Source organism: Anopheles coluzzii, chromosome 2 (genome assembly GCF_943734685.1).
Source record: "Anopheles coluzzii chromosome 2, AcolN3, whole genome shotgun sequence".
Lineage (NCBI taxonomy): Eukaryota > Metazoa > Arthropoda > Insecta > Diptera > Culicidae > Anopheles > Anopheles coluzzii.
In genome coordinates this window covers 46377635-46400533 of record NC_064670.1, presented here as the reverse complement: position 1 = coordinate 46400533, position 22899 = coordinate 46377635, and the positions used below count along the sequence as shown (strand labels likewise).

The window sequence follows — 22899 nt, the reverse complement described above, 5'->3', positions numbered from 1 at the left end:
AATTACGTAAGAAAGTGTTTTCGAAGCATATTTTGCTTGATGAAAATGATTAAAAAGGATCTAGCTGTTCAAATGCATCGACAATTGTTCGATACCACAGTTTATTAACTTTCATTTTGCCACAGTTGAACCAAGGAATAGGTAGAATTCAAAATTGCGGTTAGATTTCCTTTATATATTTTTATAGAAAAAGTCAAGCAAATAACTCTGCTAATTAACTATTTTGTTGAATAAAAATGATACATTTATTGAAACAAAAGGAAACGCCTTTACCTCAACAAAATATGTTCCACAAACACCCTTCAGATACAGTAATATTCGCCGCCTAAGGAATATTCAACCACAGCGAAAAGACATTTAGAATGTCCCTAATGCACCGTTGGCGTTCTGCTTATTATCTGCATTAAGAATTTTTAACAAACTATTGAGACAATAATTTTAAAGAATGTCGTACAATATTTGTATTTATTTTCAGCTTGCATACTTATACGCATAGGTAAAAAGATAAGAATCACGTCTAGCAATGTAAAAGTGTAGGTGTGTGAGGGTTAAGGTGGACAAAGCACCGAGCATGTCGGATGGTTTGCCGCTCCGATGCAGATGAAACGCCAAAGATCAGTACTGTCTCACTTCTCCATCGGCTACGAACGGCTACAGGATCTTAGGCACGCAACGCCTCCTGTAGCCGTAACCGGGCATACTGCACGCGCTCCTCCTGCCGCTTAACGTCCTCCTCCGTGATGGTCACGTTCGTCATTAGCGGCTGGTGTGGATTGGTGAACACGCCGGCGTTAGTGTTGAGCGACGTTTTCGAGGCCGTCTGTCCAGTCACGGGAAGTGTGTTGTGGTGTAGGGCAGTGGCTAGCGACTGCAGCACCGTCGTTTCACGTATACCCGGCCCTATCGGTCGCAGTCGCTTCGGTAGTTCGATCGATCCGATCTCTTCGTTGTGGGTGTTACTGGCTCCGAGATTCTGTAGCAAAGAAAAAACGGACGTTCGAAACATGGTACATTTTTATGGAGTACGATGGACGGAGACTTACCTCTAAACGTTTCTCCCAAAACAACTGCTTCGGTTTCACCTGGCTGCCGTGCTGCAGTTCACGCTTTGCTTTGGCATTATCCGGTTCCTGCGATCTTACCACCGTAACCGGCTGTTTGAAGATCGATGCAGTTTGTCTGATTGGTGGGATCAGTGAGGTGTCCGATCGCATTGCACGGCTAAGGAAAAATAAGCAGAACAATCATTAGCGGAGAGAAACAATTTTGACGCGATTGTAAATAGCATGCGTAAAGTAAATTAAGTGAACCTACAACGAATATGGTAAATAATAAATCAGAATTAAATGAATGTTAGGCTTAGTACGAAAAAGTACAGTGACAAGAAACTTTAAATCTGCCTCCAATCATCCGTTTCCTGAATTTCCCAGCTATTGGCAACTACCTGTAATCGAACTGAGATGAAGGCTTCACACCACACCCAGCGCTTATTGGTGTAGCGGTGAGGGAGTTGCTTCCGCCGAGCGGTACTGACGGTGGAAACTTCCGGCGCAGTGCACTACTACTGTTTGCCTGCTGCTGCAGCAGTTGGTAGCTCGGCCCGTGGTGGGAGTGCAGCAGCTGGGCGGCAGCCACCGAGGGCGGTGCAATAATACGACCCGCCTGATAGTCGAACGTCGACAGATCGATCGTGTCGCCGAGGGCGCGGGCGAGCTGTGGTTTACTTTCAATTTTCTTCCCCGTTGGACTTCCGGCGAGCGAGACGCAGCGAGGGTTGAACGAAAGTTGTAGCAATGGTTAAGGGCAAAGAGGGATGAACGGGAGGGTATAAGATGTCACAGGCAGTTCGAGGGTTATGTTTTCCCTTGTTGTTGTTTGCCATGTGTTGTTTTTAGACTGTAGCCAATGGGGTAATAATTTGAACGTGGTGCGGAGAGTGTCGGTTAAAATGGAGGATTTTGGGCCTTTTTCCAACCAATAAACCAATCCGTCTACGTTTCCCTCGCACAAACCAGCACTCCCCAATCACAACTCCTTCAAGACGATTATGTTTCATGCCAATTAAGCAGCTAAATTTCGAACAACCAATGAAAACTAACCCGGGTACGTTCAGAAAGTGCACAAAAAGCGTCCCGGTAACGACGGTGTAACCTTACCTGTAGTAGTACACATCCACTTTCCCCGCAGACAGGCCCGTCTTTCGGAGCACCTCTTCGCGCTGCCAGCCCTTCGGCAGAGCTGCACAATCAGTCCGCTTCCGTTCGATAGATACGTTCATGGCGGTGGTACGCACGTGGTGTTGATGGTATTGAAGAATGGGAGGATGCTATCGTTCAGATGTTTTCTAATTTCTAACAGCCGTAATGGTTCGGAAAAAAACCGTACGGAGCTGTAGCAAGCGTTGTTGTTTGTTTGCTCTGCAAATGGATTCTTCTTCCCTTTTTTTCTTCTCCTCTCTTTCCTTGCATTGTTTGACAGCAAATTTGACAGCGCCCAGATGACAGCCGAAACAGAAACCCCTTCGGGAATGGCTCGCTCGAAAGGTGTGAGTTGCACAACGCGTAAACACACATTTCTGCAGGACGGTAAACCGCACGGGAAAATAAAGACTGGTAAAGCGGGTAAAATACACAGCAGCTGGTGGTGAGTGCTCTAAAGCTAGTGAGAAATGGAAATATTTGTGTACCGTGGCGAGTGGGGACTTCCATCGATTGACTACGAATGCAGTCGACTGCTGGTAAGCATTGTGCGGCAAATTGCTTACGAAACATGACCGGCCGCTTGCATTCGCTTTTGCATTCTAACCGGCTTTGCCCCTTCCCATGTGTGCAGGCATATCTGAAATTTTCCGGCGCGAAAGTAACGGTCAACTTTAATGGGAATCCCTTCAGCTCGCCCAACGGCATGCTGCCGTACATGATAGCGGATGGCAAGAAGATCGCCGGCTATGGCCGGATCGTTGAGCATCTGGTAGCGGCCGGGATAGGGCCACCGACCGCGACGGACAGGGCGGAAAACGTGGCAGACGAAAGTAGCCAGCACGCTACACAGATCAACGGGTACATGCAGTATGTGCAGGAGAATTTGCACCCCTACTTCATGTACATGCTGTGGGGCGATCCGAAGAACGTCGACACCACGCGCACGGTGTATGCGAAGCGCATTCCAATTCCGTTCAATTTCTACTGCCCGCGAAAGTACGTGCTGCGCACGAACGATATCACGCAATCGTTGGTGGGGTTTTCGTTAGAGGATTCGATCGAATTTCACGACGTAGCTGAGGTGAATGGGCCACACCCCGCTAGCGTAACAGTTATATGCGATAATTAACACAAGCCGATGTTTCTTCCACAGTTCCAACACAACGCCAAAACTTGCCTAAACTGGGTAGCTGCGAGGCTGGAGGAGAGCCGCTGGTTTACCGGTGACCGGCCGACGGAAGTGGATGCTTTACTGTACGGGTATCTGTCGGTTTTGCTTAAGCTTACCCTACCGAACAATGTACTGCAGAACCACATCCGCCAGTGTCCGAAGCTAATGCAGTTCGTCGATCGAACGACGGCGACATACTTTGCGAAGGAAGGCTTTAATAGTTTTACCGCATCCGGACATGCTGGCAACGGTCAGCAGAAGGGCACTAGCACGGGAAGCCCGAACGACACTTCCTCATCATCCTCGGCCAGCGGTGGCGAGCGATCGGAGAAGAGTGGGAATGATACAACCTTTCACACCGGTCAGCAGCAAGACCCGGACGATGGTCCGAAGGAAAGGCGAAAGCGTTACATTCTGTCAGGATTAGTGGCCACCGTGGCAATGCTTGGATATGCAGTTCTAAATGGTATTTTAACGGTGAGTGTAACGTTCAAACTTGTGTTGGGTAGATCTAATTTAGATTCATGAATCTGAAGGAATCTTTGAAATGATGAAATGATTCTGAATCGAAAGACTCATGAATCTCGAAAATTCATGAATCTCGAAATATTCACGAATCTCTAGGGATTTATGCATTTCAAGAGATTCACAAATCTCGAAGGATTCATAGAATTTGAGCTTTTCTTTATTATTCTTCTTGGCGTAACAACCTACGTGATCAAGCCAGCCTATAAAGGATTTCGAGGCTTCTTGGCAAGTACCAAGCAGCCGGATAGTTTGTTTTGCTACGGGGAGACGGTCTATGCGAGGCTTGAACCTACGACGCGTATGGTATTAGGCGGGACGGCGCAAATTCAATATTTTTATAGTTTCATGAATTCCTGCAGATATATGGATTTTAATGGATTTATGAATGTAATAGATTCATGAATATTTGAAGATTCGTGAATTCTTGGATATTCATGAATCTTAAGAGATTCATGCATCTTTGAAGATTCATGAATTTCTGAAGAATCGATTTGAGATTCGAACCAGCCATCACTGAAGATTCATATGAATGAATCTCAACGAAAGATTCATAAAACCCAACTCTATTTCAAACCGTGTATTTGTAAGCAGTGAGAAACACATAATACCGTATCTTGTTTCTTTTTTGTTTGCAGCTGCCTAGTGATAGAAGTCACGGTGATTTCCTACAATATGACGACCCCGGAGACTATGATGATGATGATAATTAAGTAAAGTTAATATAGACACAGTGCCGCTGTTGTGCTCCGGGAGCCCTTATTCCGTTGTACGCTCAGAAACTCGGAAACTTAGCCGAATGCTTTCATGCGTTTAACAGGTAGTCGGTCGCTTAGATCACGTAATGCATCCTAGCTGAAGTTTGTGAACAAGACCACCAATACCAAATTGGCCATCGAGTGCGCCGTCGAGTGATGAAGCTTATCATAAAGCGTGTTACACCATGCGTTATTACACTTAACTGCCGTGTACTTTATTTGATGTTTTATAGTATAATAGTATAATCTTTATCTAATGGCGCTCCTTGACCCAAATAAATAAGCTAGCACGATACATATAGTCAGACAGGCGCGCGCGCACACACACAAACTCACGCACAAAACCGTCGGGACAGTCGGGAAGTTCACCAACAACAGCGTGTAAAAGTGTAAGGAATGGAGTTAACGATGATGGTTTAAATACGAACTTCTTAATCTCACGGCGTTCTGTTAAAAAGGATAGACTGAACCCGTTACATCTGCCGCTCCACCCCTACCGCTTTAAGCCGTCCCGGCCGGTGCATGGTGGAACTGTTGCAACGAGCGTGAATGTTTAAATGGCACCCCGGTCGTAGCAGCAAGTACCTCCTCGATGAAGGACTCCGAGTTGTGGATCGTGGTGCCGCCGAGCACGATCCGGTAGCCCTCCTGATTGTACCGATGAACGGCCAGCGCTTCCTCGTACGTCGCTCCACCGACGATAAAAACGATCACCTCGGCCGGTGGCCTCCGGAACGGTACCTCATTGCCCATGATCGGGTACTGCGCATCGAGCGGTCTTCCCTTGATCACCTCCTCCAGCGTACCCTTCAGCACGCACTCGTGCTGGGCGTACACATTTTCCACGCCCTTCAGCTCCTTGATTAGATTGCGCGTCAGCTTGACGGCATCTGTGATTTTAACCGTATTGAACAGCTCCTGCCGGGCCACGGTACTGATGTACTCGAGCATACGCGGTACTATGTGCGACCGGCCGCCACGATCCTGCAGCAGCTTGAGCAACCCGGAGGTGTCACAGTTTGCGTGCCGCTCGTACCGCATCGCGTACAGCAGCACGAGCCGCAGCGCGTTGGCCGCACTTATCTTTCCCTCCGAAACGAGCCGTTTCACGCGCTGCAGTTGCGTGGAGTGGTCAGCCCGGCAGGCGATTTCTTGCTCCAGCTCCGACACCTCGAACAGCTGCTGCTGACCCACCTGCACCGACAGTTCGCTAATCAGCACGAGATGCTTCGTGACGGTGCCGGACATTTTGCGGAACTGTGGGTACGTCTCGACAAAGTTCTTCATATCGGCGATGCTCTCGATCTTGCGCTGATCGTTCGCCTTCTTCTGAAACTCGTCCATCAGCACCTTGATCGTGGTCGCAATCTCGCCAAAGTTGGCGTATAGGTTATTCGCATAAAATTCGTCCTGTTCCGTCGATAGAACCACTTCTTTAAGGTCCTTCGGTACGCCGGCCACGCGGGACAGGTCGACGCGCTGCTTGTTGATTGAGAGCAGCTCGTGCACCATCGCCTGATACGTCCACTGGTTGAGTAGTGGTGTGATGGGGTCATCGCGTCGGTCCAATATGAGCAGCAGCGGCGGTGCCGCACCGTCCTCCGGTGGCCGGAAGCTAAACAGGGCCGTTTCCTTGTTGATCGTTTCGTGCACCTTTTTGGCTAGCGTTTGTGCAGCCGTCGAACCGGCCCGATAGCGGATGGCGGGCCGGAACTTGAACGATAGCAACACACTGACCAGGCCCTGGGTCGAGCGCTCGAGCGCCTCCGGGTTCCAGCTGAGTGCCTGCAGACAGGTCGGAATGTGCAGCGAGAACAGGTTCGGATTGACCGGCAGGTAGTCGGCGTAGATTTCCTTAAAGTCCTGCACCGATTCACCTTCGTCACTCTCCGCCAGAATTTTTATGTCTGTCCGTGGTATAATGTTGCTGAAATCTGGGGCCACCCGGACAAAGCTTATCAGTTTCGTTCTGCATGGGGAGGCACGACGCATACTTACAGATGTAGTAAGAGCCGAACTTTGGACTCTGTAGCTCTTGCTGCAGCATGAAGATGTTATCCTTGGTGGGTCGTATGAAGACAATACACTTGAGATACTTTAGCTTCTCGTTGGACCGTACCGAGTCGAGCCGCTCGAACAGAAACACTTCCTTTTGCAGCATCTCCGATTGGGCGAATGCCATCGATACGATGCTTATCTGCGGGCGTAGAGAACCGTGTGACGACGATTAAAGAGGATTTAGCAAAACACTTTCCCGCTGCTTACCGTCTCCCGGTCCATCATGAGTATCTTCATGCCCGGTCCGGCATCGGTAATCATTTTATCGATGTACGTCTGTATCGCACGAATTACGTTCATCGTTGCACCCCGTTTCACTCTTTGGCGGTTTGCAGGGAAGAAAATGTGCTTAACTGCAGCCTTTGGCCAATCCACGTACGCAATTGCGTGCCAAGGGTGGCGTATTTTTCGCTTCCAGCTGGTATTTTTACTTTGCCAGCGCTATTATTGACTTTTTTTCGTGACTTTAGTCCTATGCTTCCATTATCAGGCCTAATTTTGCGTGTGTGAAACAGATTGATGTTTTGACACTGCCCAATCAATCCCAGTGAAGAGTGCTACGTTTCTGAAGGGGTGTACAAGAAAAAGATTTTTAAAATAATAGTGCATCGATGTCGAAGGAATACCAAAGAAATTTGAAAATTTATTGAATTTATTGAATTTATTGAAATCTTATTAGGATTTACAATTTAATCCAGCGAAATATATTTTTTTCATTAAAAAAACATAATTATACACACAAAAGTTGCTTATAATTATTGCCGTCACTGTATTCCACTGTTTACACGACAGCTGGACAGTGGAAAAACGTTTCGCAAGGGATTGTGTCAAACTGCCGCACGGCGCAGTGGAAATCATTTGTAAACAAGGTAACAAACAAAAACGTGTTCACTGTGCAAACATTTTTCAATTGTGCGTTTCTTGCAGAATCCTTTGAATTTTCGATGCTAATATAGCTACTGCAGCCGCACAATGAGGAACCTGTACCGTGTGTCACACTCTCGCTTCGACCTATCGGAAAATGCGCTCCGTTCAGTTCGGTCCGGTTTTGCGATCGATCAAAACACGGACCACAAGTTTTACTTCGTGCAGGACAGTGGTGTGTACTGCTGTCCGCTGTTCGTTGACCGGGAGCATCCGTTCTGCGAACCGCTGCTGTCGCAATCGGACGGATACGAGAACATCATAGCGCTGGAGCATCTGGCCCTGTCCGACGAGCTTTGCTGTGCGTCGTCGAGTGGAAACGTGTGGTCCTGCAAGCTGGAGACGGGAGTGGTGGAAGAAGTCACGCACTGCAAGCACGGCATCAGGGCGATGCAGTGGAGCCCGGACCAGGAGCTGGTCGTGTTTGTGGACGGCGAGCTGAACGTTGTCACCATGATCGGGAGCGAGTTCGAGCCGATCAACGAGGTACAGCTGAAGGACGACACGTTCGGCGACCGGCAGTTCATGAGTGTGGGCTGGGGCAAGAAGGAAACTCAATTTCACGGATCGGAGGGAAAGGCTGCCGCAAAGAAGGGTACCACGCCCAGCGAGCCGAGCACAGCGGAGACGGAGCGACAGCTGGACGCGACCGTAAACATCAGCTGGCGTGCGGATGGAGAATACTTTGCGGTGGGCTACCTGGCACCGTTTGGTCAGCGAGCTTTCAAAGTGTTCAACAAGGAGGGCGCATTGCAATACACGTCGGAAAAGTGTCACGGGCTGGAGGGTTCGCTTGCCTGGCGTCCGTCGGGCAATTGGATTGCGATCCCGCAGGAACTTAAAGATCGGTATGTTGTAGCGTTGTTCGAGAAGAATGGACTGCGACACCGGGAGATTCCGCTGACGTTGAACCCTCGCGCCGGTCAAAGCGTACAGTCGCTTCACTGGAGTGCGGACTCGGACGTGCTCGCCGTGCATTGGGTGGATGGGGAGCAAGGGACTACCGGCGTGTTGCTGTACGTGATCGGAAACTATCATTGGTACTTGAAGCAAAGCTTGACCTACCCGCCTGGTACCGCGCTAACTGGACTGCAGTGGGATCAGCGTCACACGGCCGGCAAAACCCTCCATTTGTTTTCATCTGACCCAGGCGTTTATGAGTGCATCCGGTTCGATTTTCGAGTGGATCGTTCCGTGGGCCTTTCGGAAGAAGATCAAACGATGGTAGCGGTGATCGATGGAAAGCGACTGCTGTTGACCGGTTTCCGGCAGGCTGTCATACCGCCGCCCATGTGTGGCTTTACGCTGGAGCAAGAGCATCCCATCAATGCGACCGGGTTCATTCGTACAGCCGGACGCTGCGAAGCATTAGGGCAGGACATAAGCTCAAACGCCTTCTTTACCGTGGATTGCCGTGGTGAAATCATTTTGTACGATGCTGTATTTACCAAGACAGCGGGTAGATCCATATTATCTGGAGTTACCGTATTGCTGAAGATTTCACCAGAACAGCTGAAAATGTTCAACGAAAATTTTCCCCAACAGCACCACTGCGGACTTCACTACCTTTGGTTGAACGCGGATAATTTCGTGATGGATCACAGTCAACTACGTTGCGGCGTTTATACCATTGCAATGCACAATGACGTCCCCGGCTTGAAGAAAGTATGGCACATGGAGATGGAAAACAGGGAGGAAATCGGTTGCATTGAATCGTCCGGAGCGGATAGTATTCTTGTTGAGCTTCTATCTGGCCACGTAATGGAGGTAAAAGGATGTACCGGCCAGCAGGATGGTGCATTGGAAACAAGCTCACGCAATCACAGCGTTTTGCCGGTATTTTGCGAACAACTGTTTGTCGATCGCAACCGCCCTGAACGGACAGTGTACGCGCTGGCGCAGAACCGCCGTCACCTGTACCGTGACGGAAGTCTTCTTGCGTCGGACATAACGTCTGCTCTGCTTACCGACAGCTACCTACTTTGCACCACTATTTCGGAGCTTAAATTCATCGCACTCGGTGCAGCGGTTGTGGCACCCGGCCGTGATCCGATCATCGGCGAGCGAAGGGTCGAACGTGGCTCGAAGCTGGTGGCGGTTGTGGCTAGAGCTTCGCGGACCATTTTTCAGCTACCGCGTGGCAATCTGGAAGCGATCAATCCACGCGTGCTATCGCTCTGTCTGATTGCAAAACATCTGGACGCTCTCGAGTACTACGAAGCGTTCGATATTATGCGCAAGGAGCGTATCAATTTGAATCTGCTTGTCGATCACGATCCGGCCCGCTTTCTGCAGTATCTGGCGAGTCACTTCCTGCGGCAGATAACGAACGTGAACTGGTTGAACCTTTTCATATCGGATCTGGCAAACCAGGATGCGTGCAAAATGTACGAAAGTAACTATCTCGACCGTGGCACCGGTGGTGGTTCGCTGCCGGACGGTTACACCATTGCGGAAAAGGTGCGTTTTTGCTGTGACCGATTGCTCGCAGCGATGGATTCGGAGCCGACCGTGCTAACGCTTCCAAAAATCACCTGCCACGTAAAGCAGGGACAACTGGAAAACGCACTGGCACTCATATGGACCTTGAAGCAGCAACAGCAATCGCCCGAAGCTGCAGAGGAAGCGTTACGCTATCTGCTTTATCTGGTCGAGGTGAACGTACTGTACGATGTGGCGCTAGGCATGTACGATTTCGGGCTCGTCCTGTTTGTAGCGACCAAGTCGCAGAAAGATCCGAAGGAGTATCTTCCCTTCCTGAACGAGCTGAAGCGGATGGAGGAAAACTATCGAAAGTATCGCATCGATTGCCACCTGAAGCGTTACGATCGTGCGCTAGAACACATTGCCCGGTACGAGACGGACGAGGACCGGTTTCGGGAGGCACTGGAGCTGATCACGACCCACCAGCTGTATGGGGTCGCTCTGCGCTGCTACAGGGATAGTGCGAATCAGGACTACTACCGTCGAGTTTGCGCTGTGTATGGTGATTATCTGCGAAAGGGTAGCAAACATGCGGACGCTAGTTTGATGTACGAACGGGCCGGAGATCTGCAGCAGGCCATCTCTTCCGCACGCCATGCACTGGATTGGCGACGCGTTGTACGGTTGTCTACCGGCTCTTCGATGGCGGTGGAAGCCGTGCTGCGATCTCTTGTGCCGGGTTTGCTGGAAGCCGGCGAATATGATGCAGCAGCCACGATCGCCCACGATCATCTGAACGATGCACGGCTAGCGATTGAGTGTCTGGTGAAGGATCATCGTTACGAGCGAGCACTTTTGCTAGCCACCGAACCCGAGCTGCACGAGACGGTTCGGAGTAGTGTGGGAGAATATTTAACTACACTGATCGAAACACTCGGCTCAGAAAAGGAACAATTTCTGCGCCAAAAAGACCGGCTAGCAACGGTGCGGGACGACCGAATCCGGAAACAATCGGCTGCCGCAGCAGCTGGCGATCTTGACGATGTGGATGGAGACTGCGGTGATTGTGATCTCTTCTCCGATAGCTCCACCATCGCTTCATCGCGTCACACGGGCACATCTGGTCGTTCAGGGTACGTTGTGATGTTGAAACATTCCGTACAACTAAACCGTGGGTTAATAACGCTTTAAATTATTCCGTCTACCCATTAGAAAGTCGCATCGTTCCAGCAAAAATCGTCGCAAGCACGAACGGAAGCTGCTAAATCTGAAGGAAGGCAATCCGTTCGAGGATATTGCCCTTATCGATGCACTACACTCGCTGGTCGTGCGTGTGTGCGGAGTCGAGCGACAGCGACACGTACGCTCCATTTGCCAGGTGGCGATGGAACTATGCTACGATGACGAGGCGCACAAGCTGCAGCAAGAATATGGTGCACTGTTTCAGCTGATTCGCTACTCGCTGGATGCGATTTGGGTGCCGGAAATGATCGTGCCAGGAATGCCGCCGACCATCGGCAGTGGCGGCGATGCGGCCGCGATCGGTGAGGTCCCAGCGACGATTCTGACACCGGCGGACCTTGTGAAAGCGCAGGACTCCCAGCGGTACTCCTTGATAAGTGAGTGTGATAAGTGAATTTGCCAACGGCGGAAGATATGATTGATTTTCTCAAAACATTCAATTCTATTTTCACATTATATTTCAGAGCCTCATCAACGGTACAAGCCCGAGGTGCAGTCGATAGCCTGGCAGTGGGATATTTTAAAGTAGGTGCATAAGTGTTTTTTTTAACCATTGTTGAGTTATGCATACTGAAGTTCTCCTGCAGCCGGGAGGTTGTGGATCGTTGAAAAGGAAATAAACGTGGAAAATGAATTGATTGCCATCGATGAAATGGGTTAATTTGAGCTCGAAATGCCGAAATTGCTGTGAATAATTATAAAAAATCCTCCCAAAATGTACATCGAACGGTGTGATAACAGTTGGCGAGGGAGTAATTACATGTGGGTGCAGTTCATATGCTGCTCGAGATGACCGATCACGCGATTGCAACAGCAAAATGATCATCATATCTCCTGCACCACAATTGCATCACCAGCGGCTGCTCGCCGGCACACATCACATCGGTGAGTATTATGTACACGTAGAACGCATGAATCCAAACAGTTTGCACATCGGTTCCACACGGTGGAATGCGGAACAAGTGTGATGTTTTCGTGTCAAATTTGTGTATCTCCTTTTGCCAATACGTGACGTTTCTTACGTGTGTCGATCGGTCGGCACATAACAGGCTGTCGGTTGGGTCGGTTGGCTTTGCTACAACAAGCGCGGCATGCTGGGCGAGGGGGAAAATTGACGCTCAAAACTAGAGCACGTGAACCTGTCGATGGAACGGTAAAAGGAGAGCGAAATTCACCAAACAACGCACACGTTTGTAAAGTTTATGGCGAAAATGTACTTTGCATGCCGCTTGCGGGCTAATTTCGAACAAGAAGTAGTGTTCCCGTTGTACGCTACTGCTTTTCTTACTGTGGCGTGTGTAATAATGCGAATGTTCCGGGGTGGTCCTTTTTTATTGGGCGTGTTTTTTTGTATTTTTAATGGAACCTTTACAAAGCTGAGGGCGGTTCACATCGATCGATTGAAAACGATCGATAGCATAATTAACGCAACAGAAGCGCCAATTGAATCTTATGTAGATCATCAAAAAACAATTATTTTATCCGTTTGAAGTACAGTGGAACAGACACTTTTCCATGCCGACATCGATTTGTTTTACTTTAAGTGATGTTTTTCTATGGGTTTTTTATTCTCCTTTTGCATTCACAAGTCTAATCTAATTCGGCGAAGGTCTTGTGTGACGAACAAATGCCAAACCACAGCTCCATTAGCAGCTTATCAAAAAGTGGGTGTCTTCTGTCTCGACTTAATCCACCCCTCGACCGGGGCACACAGGGAAGCAAATCTAGGGTGAGGCATCTTCGTTCGTTTGCAAAATTACATCCCCAAGTCGGTGACAATGAGTTAACAACTTTAAACCCCAAAAGCATTTGAAACAATATTAGTACCCATCATTGTGTCGTACTTCGTGGTTTGAGCAAGCTTTAGTAGGTAAAACATCGAGTTAAACTAATTCGCTTCAAATTGCCATTTCGCACAAAGCCGTACACACCATTGTGCACTACCGTACCGTAACCATCTTCGACCATCTTATTGTCCGATAAAGACCTTCTTTATCTAACCCACTCATTATGGAAGGGGCTTCCGCCGATTTGTGCACCGCGGATCGTTACATTTGACATTGAATTGTTTTTTGATCGCGGATTTGCGTTATGCTTTGCTTCAGGTGCTTTAATTCGGGATGTACGTTGTGGGTTTGTTGTAAAACTATTCAAAAAACCTTCATCCATTTCCTTCACCGACCGATGGAGAAATAATAAACCAGAGTTGCATATGGTGTGCATCTGATTTGGTTCGCAGTAAAACATTCGAGCTGCATATTTATATGGGTTCCAATTAGTTGGATACGGTAATTAGGGATCGACTGTGCTGGTTGCTAGTAATTTACACACTAACAACCTGCAATAATGTGTGCAGGATTAGATTCTGATAAACATCAGACGGAAGGCGGAAGAAAACAAACAATGCAAATCAGGACTGTGAATATTATTTGTTTGTTAAAATAGAACTGCAATAAAAACTGTTATATTTTATTGTACAGTCTTTCCCCGCGACAGTCATGCGACAACTTGAGTTACGCGAATTTTTAAATTTTACAGTTTTTATGTCAAATCAGTACAATTTTCTGCAAAAATTGTCAAATGCAAAATAAATTGTACTATTGTCGAATGTTTGAAATCGCTAAAAAGACAGAAATAATTTAATCTTCTAAGCGAATTGTATTAAACATGTAATTTAACGCATAAAAGCACTACATTTAAATTTAATGAAAAATGACCATTTATCAACCATATTTTGGCTGAAAATGTGATATTTGACTTACAAAAGAAAGGCTGTCGAGTTACGAGATACGCGCCGAAATCATTATTATTATGCGATTCGCGTAACTCGGGGAAAACTCTGTATACGATTTTCTTTTATATAAAAGCTATAGATATAGGTGACATATCTTTAAAAATAAAACTTCATTCCCATACCGGGAATCGAACCCGGGCCTTCCGGGTGAGAGCCGGATATCCTAACCACTAGACAATATGGGATTGTTCACAGAGAAACGCAGTTTTATCATTCGAATCTGTATAACCTGGTGCTATAGCGTTAATTTCTATTTTTAGAGGAAAATGGAAAGAAAATTTCACTGCTTTTTCGAGAATCTTACGTAGAAATGCATCTCACAAACAGAGATCGCAGTTGTTTTTATGAATTTTCTTTGATGTTCTAGTTTGTATACTATTCGTGAATTTAAATACAAGTTCCACCAAAGAAGGACACAAATTACGTGAACATTGCTATAAGACAAGGGGAAAAGGTATTGAGTATTGAAGGAATTATCATTTTTCGCCCCTGTTTTCTTTTACCCAAATAAAAGCGATAAATGACTCTTGCGTCGTTTGCGCTTGTACGTGATGAAGATAATGTTGTTGGCATTTGATTCTTTTTCATCATTACAAATGCATCCAATTAGTCGTTTCGTTTCGATTCATCAACACTTGCTACTTCTCGTTTGAAAAGCTGAGTATATATATGCGTAGGAGTAACGATTTTGATAATGTGATTGTGCAAAGTTTTTTTTAACCCACCAAATTGACCAAATTCTTCGTACTGAAATCAAAATGATTTCATTAATTGCACATGTGTGAAATCGGTTGGAATGTTGTTTGTTGCCTGTGCGAGCAAAATTAATTCGTCCTCCGTCGGTACACAGGCGGGCATGACCGCATGGCCTTTACCTGGCGTGTGTGTGTGGGGTGGGGCTAATAATGGCTTGTTTGTTATTTTGCGAAATAAGAAGAAAAATCGACGGATTTCAACGATCTGTGTGTGCTACACCCCCGAAAGGATGTGCGCTTGTGCAACACACTTTGATTGCCACCACTCGAGTCGATGGCTAATAACGGATCTATTGACGCTGGTAGTCAGCGCAGCGCTTGCGAAATGTACAATTTTTGTCAGAAAAGCATCGGACGTTATCCTCCATTGCTATAATTATTGAATAATTGATTTTGCAGAAAGTAGGAAAAGCTCGCCCGTAATTGATTTTAATACTACCCGTACCTGGTGAACCTTTCCAAAGGGAAGATTGCTATAAATTTACAAAAAAAAACAAACTATAAACGATTTGACTCAACGGATTACGATAATGTATGCACCCTTAACATGAGCGAGTAATGCTCGCCCAGGGTTAAGGCTAATCCAATTGGTCAGCCCAAAATATAACGGGGAAATCATTTGTTTTCTAATGATGCTGAAAACCCCGGCCCAAAAGCTCCAACGCCAGCGCACGCAGAGATAAAAGACTACCGAATTTGGGCAGCAGTTTCGCCGTTTGCACAGAAACATTATTCGCACAGCTGCTCCGCGGTTAGCAGAAGAGTGTGCAAATTTAAGCTAATGCCGTTAATTTAATAAAAAAAGAAAAGTTAAACCCATCCAATCATTAATAACTTACTTCGGTCGTTGAGGTTTGGCAGTCGCGGTGAGTTTGCTACAGGAAGGAGTTTTTTTGTTGTTATTGTGTGCTAATGCGCAACAGCTGTTATCAGCGGAAGAATTAAATATCCAACCGTAGCTAATCTGTGGGTAGCATCATTTTTGAGAATGCTGGACTCGATTATTAAATGGGTCAAGATGGGCAAATTAATATTGACGGACTGGTTGTTTTTGGTAGGTATGCAACAAAATCGTTAACCAGATCTTATGGTGTGGTGAGATAAATTCAGAAAAAAATCTCTTGTTTTTCTTAGTTCTTTACTTGATGTTTTTTGTTGTTGTGTATATGCTATGCACAAACGTTGACAATGTATTAATTTATAAATTAAATAAAACATTCAAATTCTATATTTATCACTTTAAACTCGCTTCGTGTAAATGTAGACATTTTTTACATTTGAAAATTGTACACAATTTTATAACTATTGCGAAATTTTGATTTTTTAAAATTAGGACGTTTAATGAGGATGTGCACGATAAAATTCTTTAAAAAATGTGAGCTCAGTCCATAGAAAAACTAACACCTTTTTAATATTGGAGAAAAATTGGAATTATTAAATATTGTACGATCTACGTTTAACGTTCTATAGTTTTCATAAAATTTATGATTTTTATAGATGTCGTTCGACAACTACAGCGCATTCTTATGACCAAATTTCATGCAATATTACTTTACTATCTGGGCATTTTTGGGTTATTTTTAGTTTAGTGAGAGTTTTTCATCTTAATTCCGATTCCATTCAAGATATGTCATTGGGCGAGACAGTGTTGTGGTTGGTCCATTCGATCCTTACCTTTTTAAAACATTTAGTGATATAATTTAACATAAGAACATCGGGATGTGAAAAATGTTCGATGGTGAGCAATGAAGATACAAGAGCATACAATACACATACAATACAAAGACCAACTTCTGCCGAATAGCAATTGTTGCATTGTAAGCTCTATTTGTAAAATGATCATTAGATGTCATACTTTCGAATAATTTACATTCCAAAAATTTCAAATATTAATTAGTTGTGATTCATTTTCAATTATTTATTATTCTATTTTGCATCCTTAATGTTTGGTTTCTACATGGCATTGGAGAGGATTTAATCAAGCATGAATTGCATAAAAGAAAATGCTTGGAAAATAGTTGAAGGATTACATTAACGAATACTTGAAAACTGTACAATAATATGAAGGTTTTAAAACTAAGCATACATTGTACAATCTTTTTTAAAAACTCCATTCTGTGAAAATTGTGCTAAAATACACAATGAATGGTACCGACGAACTTCTTTTGCTGTTCTGGTTTTCACGGGCCACCATGAGTGTCCAAATATTAATTTGCTCTTAAAACAATCCCACCCCAACGAAATTGAGTGTGCTTTTGCGATTTGAAAATCTTTTCACGCCGGACGATATTTTCTTTGCGGCCAGAGTGTTGTTTATTTTCAGCTTACCCCAGCAGTGCATGATGCTCTTCGATATCTAGTTTTTATTATTTTATCGAAGAGCTGGCACCGATAGCACTCCTCCCCCCCATATCTTCATTTTCCCCCCGATGGAGTCGGGAGCAGTGGGTCTGATTTGGTGCCGAAAATGGCTGGCCCCGGCCCAGTGATGAGTGTACAGTTATAATTGCTCGGTAACGCTTCCACACACTGTTATTACTACTCCGGTGGCGGCCGCGCCGCCATGCTGCTGCCAGTGCTTTGTGGTATTTAGGTGAAGTCTGTTAATCTTCTCATGGTTTGCAAACGAACATAATCAAACTTCTCACTCCGGTAAAGCATGGTTGAGCGATAGTGGCCATTGACGTTTCATGCGAACTATTTTGAATTTTAAAACTTGTTTGCAGCTTTACAGCTAAAATGTTTAGAACAATAAAATTATAGAATTTAATTTAAATTTTAAAAATGATTCAATGCAGTTATGATGTCTTTAACATTGTTTTCGATAGTTGATCGCTGAGTTTTCCGCATTGCCTTTGCTGCTCACTAGCGGCGATCAACTTGGTGAGCTTGTGATGAGGTGCACAGCTGCAGCATCTCAGTGCAACCGCTCGCAGATGGGGAAAATCTTCCTCACCACTATGCTCCACACTTTTCTCATCTCATCAATAGTTGCCGAAACAAACAAACGCTCGTGTAACCCAATTTCAAGGTGTGAGCCAAAAGGAATTTCCTGCAAACTGTACTGCGCCACGAAATATATGGACCACACAGCATACACGCCCCTTGCGGCATCCCCAATTCCCATGGCCTCGATCGGTTGTCGATTTTTGTGGCTGGTTCCTTCTCCTCGCTACCTTTTCTCTACCGCTGCCCATTAGGATCGTTGCGAGCACCAGCTTCCCCACTGACGATTGTATCGATCGTACTTGAACAGGTTGAGTGCAAAGTTCAGTGCAACGATGATGCTGCTGCTGCTGATCGATTGATGGTGGTTGATGATTACATTTTTGGCAGCTCGTCTTCATCAGCAACTGCTTCGTCCGGCCACAAAAGGATGGAAACAACTTTCCCTTCCTCTGCGGGCAGCGCAGCCAAAGGTTGTAAAGGAAAACTTGAACTGACAGCCGAATATCCACGGCCAAGGTTGATCGAGCGAGCGGGTCGGTGGTTTTAATTTCAGTGTATGGCCCCCTGCACAGGCTGTATACCAGCGATGATGATGGGCAGAAGCGGAAATTGTGTTGGTTCGCATTCGGAGCCCTGCAACCCACCGCATCCACACCGTTTTGCATGCACCTGCGAATGTACCCCGCCGTCGGGCGCGGTGGCGCGTGCTTTTGATGGACAGGTCAAAGTAAATGGAAGTTAGACGTTTTGGAGGTCACGTTCGGGAGAAAATCGGTTAAGCGTTGCTTTTATACGTTTTCAATGATGCTTAAGTTGATTCGGCGTTTTGATTAATATTTTTTGTTATTTTTGTTATTGTTTGGCCTTTGTATGTGGTAGATGGTTTTCCTTTACCTGTGTCCTAATATTTCATTTACTCATTAAGTGAGTAAAAATTGTACAAATTACCATGTTCATGTAATCTTTCAATCATCTACTTTAATCGAACTGACCGAATAACAATCACTTCTCCTTTGTCGTGAAACAAAAATGGATCAAATTATTGATAATCAGGAGGTCGGTTCATCAAACGTCAAATAGAAGATCATATTCATGTAGTGTCATCATTCATTTACAAGTAACGTTTGCATGTGAAAAAAAGAAAAATAAGCATTTTAACAGTTTCTACTAGTCGCTAGATTATTATACTCGCCCTAGCGTGTGTTAGTTGAGGCTGACCTTATACAAGCAATATATAACCCAACCCAAGTGACATATGTTCTAAATTTTTGACCATAATCTGTTGACCATAATCAATAATAATGACCATAATTGACCATAATCTGAATGTCGCTCGAGATACCAAAATATGTGGATTTGTGTGTGATAAACATGTAGAAAGTGTCAAAATTTCGTTTGTGCGTGCGAATGACCTTCTTTTATTGGATGAAGATGGCGTCCAATTCGTTTAGGATTAATTTGCTTTAATATTTGGCGAAAAAAGAAGGTACTTTTGGTAAGGTGTTATTTGGTTAAAATTCGATGGTTTTTTGTATAAAACGACTATACGACCAGTAATAAGAATTCGAAACGTTATTTCCCAAAGTATAGAGAAGAAAGCATCGAAAAATACACCTCACAGTCGATTTTAAAGCGCTTGTTCTAAAAGTCCCTTAAACTGATGCAGTTTAAGGGAAGTTTAAGGTGCCAGTTTAAAGGAAATAGCTCAAAACTCCGATTTTAGAACTCGAAAATGTCAATAGGGAATGGACTAGATGGTTTGCATTAAAAAAAGTTATTTTAACCAAATTATCGGCGAAGTGTGACGCTTGGTCTAGTAAGGATTTTAAGATCTTAAGAACGTGAGATCTAAAGACTGATAAGGTCTTGGATGTTCAATATTTAATATTTTCAATACTTTTTCGACAATGTCATAAAAGAACTAGATTCATGTTCAAAATTCCTCTCAAAATGTACATCACTGCAAAGTTCAATCAATTAGCACTAAATATAAACACAATTATAAAAAAAATGGACGACTTATTTCCCAAATTAATTCCCTAAACATGAAATTTACCTGATTTCAAAATCTAATCAAGGTTAGTGTATGGCGAGAAATTTAAAAAAATCTTATTTAACACATCCCCATTAGTACTAAAGCGTAAAGAAAGAAAACTCCGACCACACATGAATGATGCATTTCCTTATCTCTCGGACATTGAGGGATGTACATTTTTTACCGTTCTGTACAGACGTTCAACACGCACCTAACTGCAGCCACGCTCGATTAGCGGTGCGCTTATCAAAAAAGGATTTCTAAATGTTTTCTTATAGCGTAACATTCCCTCGATGCAATGCAACTAAGCTTTCTCAAAATGCCACGCATCTTGATGCATCGAGATGCAGCGTAGAGAGTCTGCAAAACACGCCCTTCCCTTCCACCCGCACCAGCTACCAGATGGAACCGTTCAGATCGGTTTAGATTTATTAATTGGCCTTTTACATCGACAGAAAGTGATGTGGATGCTCGCTGTCCAACGCCCATCAAGGACGCCGCGCAGTGTACAGAGCACACACACACACAAACACAGAGCGAGTGAGATGTGCGTACCCGGCGTTTTAAATTATGTTGCTGCGTGCAATCGTTACATTTCAGACACGCTTCAATACGCAACCGTTTGGGTGATGAGCGCGGTCATGTGTGCGGATTAATTCTGTTGCGTCGGGTTTGATTTCCTTTCTCTCGTTTCTTGTGCAACGGTGCACCAGCTTTCAGAGAGGAAATCAAATGCGACAAACATGTTCAAATGAGAGGCAGGGCAAAAGGGTGATATTGTATTAATTATCAAAAGTGTGATATTGTATTAATTATCCCGGTGGGGGGTGGGTTACTGAGTATAAAATTTTTAAAAACAGAAATGGAAAATCTTTGTATTGAATGTTTATGTTTATACAATTGCACTCTTTAAATAACCGAAGAGCAAAAAAAGAGCAAGGGAAAGCTTTTCGGTGACAGCGACAGTAACAACAACTGCCAATTAAAACTGAAACCAATCATGTAGAAAATATATTTACGTGTCCAGTTTTTGGGTATTACTATTAAAGATGTTCAACATGCGTTTCCCTGGGCTTGTTATTTGAAATTATTTTAACTAAATTCAATGAAAAAATCAAACCAAAACGAAGCATATGCGGTTTTAACAATCTAACGGGATACATTCCGCCAAGAGTTTGAACAGGCAAATTGGCCAAACTTCTGGCCATTTAACTCTACCAACTCGTGAAAAGTTGGCTAGTGGTGAAATCGAAGCCCAGACGTATGAGGATAACTTTCCAGCTCCTATCTAAATGAAGATGGTAATGATAATAGTAGCACTAGCGATAGCAAAAAACACATCAAACATCAACCAAAGCATCTTCAGTACTTTGATACGGCATATGCTCTGTTCGATGTTGTGTATGTGTGTTTTTTCTTCTTCTAGATTTGAGGTGAAAATATCGGCGATCGCATCATGATCATCTTTCCGTGTGTACCTGTTAGGTCAAAAGGTAGTACGAAAAGAGCAATAAGAATTGCAGATTGTGGCTCATTTCCTTCCCTCGCATATGCTCACCCCCATCAATAGGAAAAGGGGATGGTGAGCAATGAGGTTTCGTTTAGCAAATTTCTCTCTCCTTAATTATCGCATTCACCATACAAAGCAAAACGCAAGTAAAAAAACACACACACAGCAAAAACTATCTTCAACTTTTTTCGGTAACCCACAGACCAAGCTGTACCTTCCGCATTCCATTTCAAAGTCCCTATCATTAGAAGAAAAAAAAAAGAAAGAAACCTCCCTCTGCACCGGGGAAGATGTTGTGTGCTTGTTGTGCTTCCCACGGCGCCGACTGTGAGTGTGCCCTCCTTTAAATAAGGCCCCCGATGATCCCCAGCGGTGGTGGACAGGTTCCGTACGGGATACGAGACATGAGGTGGAATGTGTCAGAGCAGTTTTCGCGGTTTGAATTTATTGGGCAGCCCGCAAGGAGTCTGAAGTGCGCACGCCGGGTTGACCGAGCATGTTTGGCCAATACGCCCAGTAAACGGTGTTTTGACACGTTTTAAGCGAGTGAAAAGGGTATACATTTGGCAGGGCGATCAATTGGCACATGTGGAAATTAATTTGCGTTTCGAGTGTATGCACTTCAGAATTGATGACGATGGCCCACATTGATGGCTTAGGAATAGAAACATTAAGCAATGTGGCCGTAGCCGTTAGGGTATAAATAAAGATGGGGTTAAGAATTTGTATATAAGCTTTACAAAATTAACTAACACTGTTAAAAGCACCTCAAAATATGAGGTTATGTAAGAAAAGAAAAGTAATTTTGTTCAAAAAAGTAAGACATTTTCAAAACACAACGCAATATGTATATATTCTCATATGCAGTATCTAAGCTTTCTAGACAAATTTCATTATAAAAGCAATTCTTCCTGCCGGTGCACCATCACCGGCCAGCCAATCAATTCCTAGTGCATAACTGTATAACTCCCCGGTGCGATCGACACGTTCGGGACGGGGGTTTGCGTATTTCTTTACCCATCGTTTCCCTTGCGAATGCGTAAACACATTATTTGGGAAAAGAAGGTTATTAAATTATTGCACCGAACGCGCGAGCTACTGGCAGCATTGTGGGGCAAGAAAAGCTAAATAAAACCACATCCACACTCACACAAAAAAGTGGATCGATCGATTGAGAAGCAGCACTTTGGTGTTTTTTGGTGTAAGTGTAAGTGGCAAAAATTGGGCACCCCGATGGCGCCAATAAGGTGGTGTTTCATCATGAAGATGAAATGCTCTCTGTTTCTCTCTCTCTCTCTCTCTCTACATTTCTCCCTTTTGTACGCATTGATTAGTGCGTTTTGCATACTTTTTGTGTATTGAAAGTACAAATGCAAATGGAAAATTGACTTTTCTTCAAGGTTTGTACTGGATCAGTCGCTCCTTGCTCTTCACGTCACGTAACCTCGCAGAGTCTTGAATCTCAGGTATTTTGGAAGGATCGTATTATATGTAATTTGTCATTCTTCGCTGAAAAACTGCACAAGCCTTGTGTGTATTTTAGTTCCATTACT

General features: G+C 44.7%; 4 protein-coding genes and 1 non-coding gene across 6 annotated transcripts; 2 read left to right on the top strand and 3 right to left on the bottom strand.

Moving 5' to 3' along the window:
- Positions 1-436: 436 nt before the first annotated feature.
- LOC120947528 (methyl-CpG-binding domain protein 2) lies at positions 437-2414 on the bottom strand. Of its 2 annotated transcripts, XM_040362910.2 has the most exons (4): positions 2157-2414; positions 1445-1747; positions 1044-1221; positions 437-973 (listed from the first exon to the last, which is right to left on the bottom strand). In XM_040362910.2, exons 1-4 carry the CDS (start codon positions 2276-2278, stop codon positions 662-664), a joined length of 915 nt encoding a protein of 304 aa, XP_040218844.2. In that variant the 5' UTR covers positions 2279-2414; the 3' UTR covers positions 437-661. The 2 variants fall into 2 exon arrangements, with proteins under 2 accessions (XP_040218844.2, XP_040218845.1); XM_040362911.2 differs by lacking the exon at positions 1445-1747 and having other exon boundaries at positions 2157-2406.
- Positions 2415-2525: 111 nt separating this feature from the next.
- LOC120947526 (metaxin-1 homolog) lies at positions 2526-4858 on the top strand. The gene is made up of 4 exons (XM_040362908.2): positions 2526-2737; positions 2833-3282; positions 3355-3849; positions 4536-4858. The coding sequence occupies exons 1-4, from the start codon at positions 2669-2671 to the stop codon at positions 4608-4610; spliced, it is 1089 nt and encodes a 362-aa protein (XP_040218842.2). The 5' UTR covers positions 2526-2668; the 3' UTR covers positions 4611-4858.
- Positions 4849-7243, bottom strand: LOC120947525 (vacuolar protein sorting-associated protein 45). Its single transcript, XM_040362907.2, has 3 exons — positions 6921-7243; positions 6654-6852; positions 4849-6589 (listed from the first exon to the last, which is right to left on the bottom strand). Exons 1-3 carry the CDS (start codon positions 7011-7013, stop codon positions 5157-5159), a joined length of 1725 nt encoding a protein of 574 aa, XP_040218841.2. The 5' UTR covers positions 7014-7243; the 3' UTR covers positions 4849-5156.
- A 259-nt stretch (positions 7244-7502) lies between these two features.
- On the top strand, positions 7503-11937 carry LOC120949925 (elongator complex protein 1). The gene is made up of 4 exons (XM_040367563.2): positions 7503-7582; positions 7641-11194; positions 11274-11680; positions 11768-11937. The coding sequence occupies exons 2-4, from the start codon at positions 7686-7688 to the stop codon at positions 11830-11832; spliced, it is 3981 nt and encodes a 1326-aa protein (XP_040223497.2). The 5' UTR covers positions 7503-7582; positions 7641-7685; the 3' UTR covers positions 11833-11937.
- Positions 11938-14210: 2273 nt separating this feature from the next.
- Trnae-cuc (transfer RNA glutamic acid (anticodon CUC)) lies at positions 14211-14282 on the bottom strand. The gene has a single exon. It is a non-coding gene; the product is annotated as a tRNA-Glu (tRNA).
- Positions 14283-22899: the final 8617 nt, after the last annotated feature.